At 35.4% G+C, this 4,732-nt stretch overlaps 1 protein-coding gene across 1 annotated transcript; it reads right to left on the bottom strand.

The window, feature by feature from the left end:
- Positions 1–105: 105 nt before the first annotated feature.
- On the bottom strand, positions 106–2,728 carry ndufb2 (NADH:ubiquinone oxidoreductase subunit B2). The gene is made up of 4 exons (XM_054624956.1): positions 2,519–2,728; positions 2,198–2,342; positions 762–837; positions 106–215 (listed from the first exon to the last, which is right to left on the bottom strand). Exons 1-3 carry the CDS (start codon positions 2,602–2,604, stop codon positions 763–765), a joined length of 306 nt encoding a protein of 101 aa, XP_054480931.1. The 5' UTR covers positions 2,605–2,728; the 3' UTR covers positions 106–215; position 762.
- Positions 2,729–4,732: the final 2,004 nt, after the last annotated feature.

Genomic DNA, 4,732 nt, shown 5'->3' with positions numbered 1-4,732 from the left:
TAAAAACAAAAAACTAATGAAATAATATGCTTGTCTTTTTGTCAAGCTGTAAATGTTAAATTTAGAACGTATTATACTGTGGTTTTAAATAAAAAAATAAGACAGTTTAACATATTTAAAGATAATTTTATTAGTCTATGTACAACACTGACTTTCAGAATATCCTTAAGATTTCCACAAAGACTTATCCAGCAGCTTGAATCCTTCATGGTGATCTACAGAGAAAAGATAACAAGATAATGTTTAAAGTAGTGCACAAAATAAGTTGCTAATGTACTAAGTAAACCTTCATGAGACTTAAAATGTTTAGTTTCTGTTAAAACAGTTTTGGTAGTGTTGATTCAACTGTATGATCATTATGGCGGCTGTAGTTGTTACTAGTGATTATTACATTATACAGGGAGCAAGATTTCAATCTTTCGTAATGTGTTTATCACATTTATATTAAGTTGAAATTGCTATCACTACAAAATATATATGTATATTGTGCAGCCCTATTCATCTAAGCAGAGCTGAGACAACACAGGCTTTTATATTAATATGAAATAAGACATGCACATAAACCTTTTGACAGCATCAGAAAATATTAATGACTTGGATAAAGTTGTACTCTACTGTTAGTTTAACAGACTCAGAACAGGTTTTCATCCTACGTTTAGACTTTTTCTTATCATTTAGATTACATATTGTTGAAGTAAAAATTCTTGTCATTGGTTACCGTACAAGTGTTCATTTAAGAAAAGAAAAACTGAAGAAATTACCTTATTCCTCGTCATCTGCTGGGATTCCAAGCTCCTCATCCGTCCATGCAGAGGCATCAGGCCAGGGGAAGTGACCCTACAGAAGAGGCAAGAACCTTCATTTAACATTTACATTTTAAATTAATAGTTTTTGTTCCTGGTAGGTTTAAACTGTAGATTAACACAACTAGTAACAGTACACGCATTTCTAATTTCTGTTGTTTGCCTAGACTGATTCTTACTACTTTCCTTTAATTCTCTGCTTTGGCAGCATTGCTGTTAACAGTTTGTTCATCAGAAAAAAAAGTTTATACCTTAAGACACAAAATTTCCCACATATTGTTATAGCCTGACTTTAAAATATTTCAATTAAGTAATTTGAGTGTATACATATATACACACACATTTCATCTTTATGCATATCACTTTTTGCTGTAACCAAATTCTCCAGCAGGTTTATCACAGTTTGATCTCAATTCATATTACATACTTTATTCAAAGTTCAGGGGATGTTGTTTGAAATGAACAACTCTGCCTCTTTTATATGTAAGTGCACGATGCTGGATTGGCTTTCTATTTTGAATTTCCAGGATAATACTTTGAATATGAGACCCATCTTAACTCTCTTTCATTCACTGAGTACAAATAAATACAACTTAAGTAATAAAGTAGTACTGTTCTGTGCATTACTGATTGGTTTTATCACTACTGTACACCAGTCTACCAATACTACATCTTATATTTTCTGAGCCTTCCTCGTAGCACTTATTGCATTCGTATTAGTTTGCTGCACTTATTGTATTCGTATTAGTTTGTTGCAATTATTGTTCTCGTAGTAATTTGCTTCTGCACTATACTTTTGCTCTGGTTTATACTTTTAGATGCTTGTTTAAGAAAGGAGATGAACTTATGACTTCTGGTGACTAGTAGTTCTCTTGAATACCTATGTTGAATACACTTCCTGTAAGTCGCTTTGGATAAAAGCGTCTGCTAAATGACTGTAATGTAATGTAATATTTTACATATATTTTGACATCTGCGTTATTTCAGGTCTTGTGTGGTTTTCTTCTTATACATACAGTACCAGTCCAAAGTTTGGACACACCTTCTCATTCAACTACTTTGAAGAATCTAAAATATAAAACATTCTGGTTTGTTTACCACATAATTCCATATGTGTTCCTTCATAGTTTGGATGTCTTCAATATTAATCTACAATGTAGAAAAAAATAAAAAATATATATATATTGAATGAGAAGGTGTGTCCAAACTTTTTACTGGTACTGTATATGCATTCAAAACAAACTTCAAAAGATGAAACTATATATAAATAGAAGTATAAAGTAGGAGATAATGGAAGTACTCAAGTAAACAAAAGAACAGTACTTGAGTACATGTTTCTTTCCTACACTGCATCCACCTGCAGTAGAGGGTCCTGCTCAGAGCAAACCACTTACAAAAACTGCATCAGGGTCGTGCCAGGAGTGCCAAAGGATCCAGAACCACATGGCACCGCTCAGGAGCTCCGACTGGAACTTCTGGTTCTTGGTTATCTGGGGGTACTGCCTGTACTGGGGCTCGATGTGCGGTCCATCACTGGCCCTGGAATACAAACAATCCACACACAATTAAAACAACTTGTATGTCAACACCAGATCATGTGGACTGATGCTTAAGATGTTGTTTAAAGTTTTGGGGTTTCTAGTTTCCTGCTGTGTTAGGACGTCGTTTCTTATTGCTAACCTTATTAGCTCAGATGCTAGCGGGCTTTGACTCACTTTCTGCTCGTTATCTTTTGCGTCCCGCGTCTGAGGAGCTGAGTTCCCGTCCGGAGGACTCCCAACGCCCGTCCAAAAGAAGACATGGTGGCCTGCTTGGCACACACCAGTCTTATTTCAGTTATTTGGGGGAGATTTATAAGCAGCACTGCCCTTTTCGTCGAGGAGTCACCTTCTCCCCTTGTCAATAAGCGACCTTCCAGTGAGGACAGCTGTGATTGGACAGCGAGTGACCACATCCGTTGGTTCTCTGCGCTGATTGGCTGATGGGCTAACTAGTTGAACACACAGCGCCCCCGTCTGGTCTCCAAGAGACACGACTTTCCCTTTGAGTTCTGCTGTTTATTTTTTATTATATATTAGTTTTTCTGCAAATTTAAGGTACTTAAACATTAATGCATCAGTAATATGAAACCAAAAACGTCTTATATAATAGTAAAACAATGACAGGGACCATTTTTTTTGCATACTTGCTTACTTTTGCTGATAATACTTACAAACTTTTACTTTAATATGCCTTTGCATGCATGCAGGATTTTCACTTGTAGTTGAGTATTTCCAGTGTGGTTACTTTTGTTACTTTTACGTAAATATAGGATCTGAATACAGCCTCCACCTCTGAAACATGACATGCATTGACTAGTTACAAATACACTGTGCAATACAATAGTTATAATAGTTTCTGTCTGTATATATAATATTTCAGTTACTGTGGATTCTTTACTGTTTTTTTATTGCTCATTTGCTTATTTATAATACTTATTTTTGATCTTGTTTTTTACTATGTCTCTTGTTTGCACTATATTTATGACGACTATGACCTCAATTATGCAAAAATACTGACAAACGTTTTGACCCTGTGGTTGCTATATTAGTAAATAGGTAAACAACTCAGTGTTTTAGCTATCAAAATAAATAGGACATTTTCTGTTGTAATGATAATCTATTTATGTCCAACCTAAATACAGAAAACAGTAACTTTCAACCAATTTAAGAGATACAATAACATAATCCTTTATTAGTCCCACAGCGGGGACATTTACAGGATTACAGCAGCATAGAGGATAGTGCAACAAGAGACATAGTAAATAAAAAAACAAGATCAAAAATAAGTATTATAAATAAGCAAATGAGCAATAAAAAAACAGTAAAGAATCCAGAGTAACTGAAATATTATATATACAGACAGAAACTATTATAACTATTGTATTGCAGTGTATAGATTAGTATTTAAACATTATTTATTTAAATAAAACTGTTAACACTATAGTTCGGGCACACAAAAACAATATATCTAATAATAATATCTAATATATCAATAGATATTATTAATAATATAAAAATAATAATAATAATACAAATATATCTAATATTTACACAAATACACATAATTAAATAATATCAGCCTGTAAATTCACAAGTTTTGCCTGCATGGTCCACTAGATGGGGTCAAAAGCTAAAACAAAGCAAATAAGGGGGAGAGCTATACTGGGTGCTGTTGTGTAGAAGGGCTGTACTTGACCATGTATCCTTTATTAGAAGACAGTTTAACATCAGTGTGAAAAGGCAGAGGAACAGAAAGTGCTTATGTATAAACAAAGATAAACATATCATTCAAAGTGTAAAAAAAAAAAAAAGGTTAAATGTTTTTGGCACAACGTTGTTTTATAGAGCAGTACAGCCACACACAAATGTAAAATCATATGCAGAGGATTCACTGCAGATGTTGAATCCAGCAGGAACGTCAACAAGCAGGAAATAATAACACTGTGGCGAGAACGCGCACGCTGCTGCCGCCGCCCAAGAGTGCGCGACCTCGACCCCGTGCACGAAGAAGAAAAGAATCCTCGACGCCATCTTGTTTCCCAGTCCACCGCGAGAATGAGTGGAGTTTAACGTCAGGAAGTCGGGTTTTTTTATCGCCTGGTGCGAACAGTAAATCACCCACACTATTAGATACGACGTTGTGTCGATTCATCTGCTCTTTATCCGACGGGGAAAGCTCCTCACACGTATAAATACAGCCGCGTTGCTGTGTTACCTAATGGCGCCTGGTGCTCTCCGGTTGCGCCCCTCTCCCCTCACAGCTCAGACCCCGCCCACAAATACCATCTACATGACGTCATCGGAAACCAACCGTTTTTCAAAAAAAAAAAGAAAGATTCCAATTTTTATCGATTTGTTTTTTTAGGACAAGTGATTAATTAACCCGCC

The sequence above is a fragment of the Anoplopoma fimbria genome, chromosome 23 (genome assembly GCF_027596085.1).
Source record: "Anoplopoma fimbria isolate UVic2021 breed Golden Eagle Sablefish chromosome 23, Afim_UVic_2022, whole genome shotgun sequence".
Lineage (NCBI taxonomy): Eukaryota > Metazoa > Chordata > Actinopteri > Perciformes > Anoplopomatidae > Anoplopoma > Anoplopoma fimbria.
Note: the sequence above shows the minus strand (reverse complement) of the source record. Positions and strands in the feature narration are given on the sequence as shown.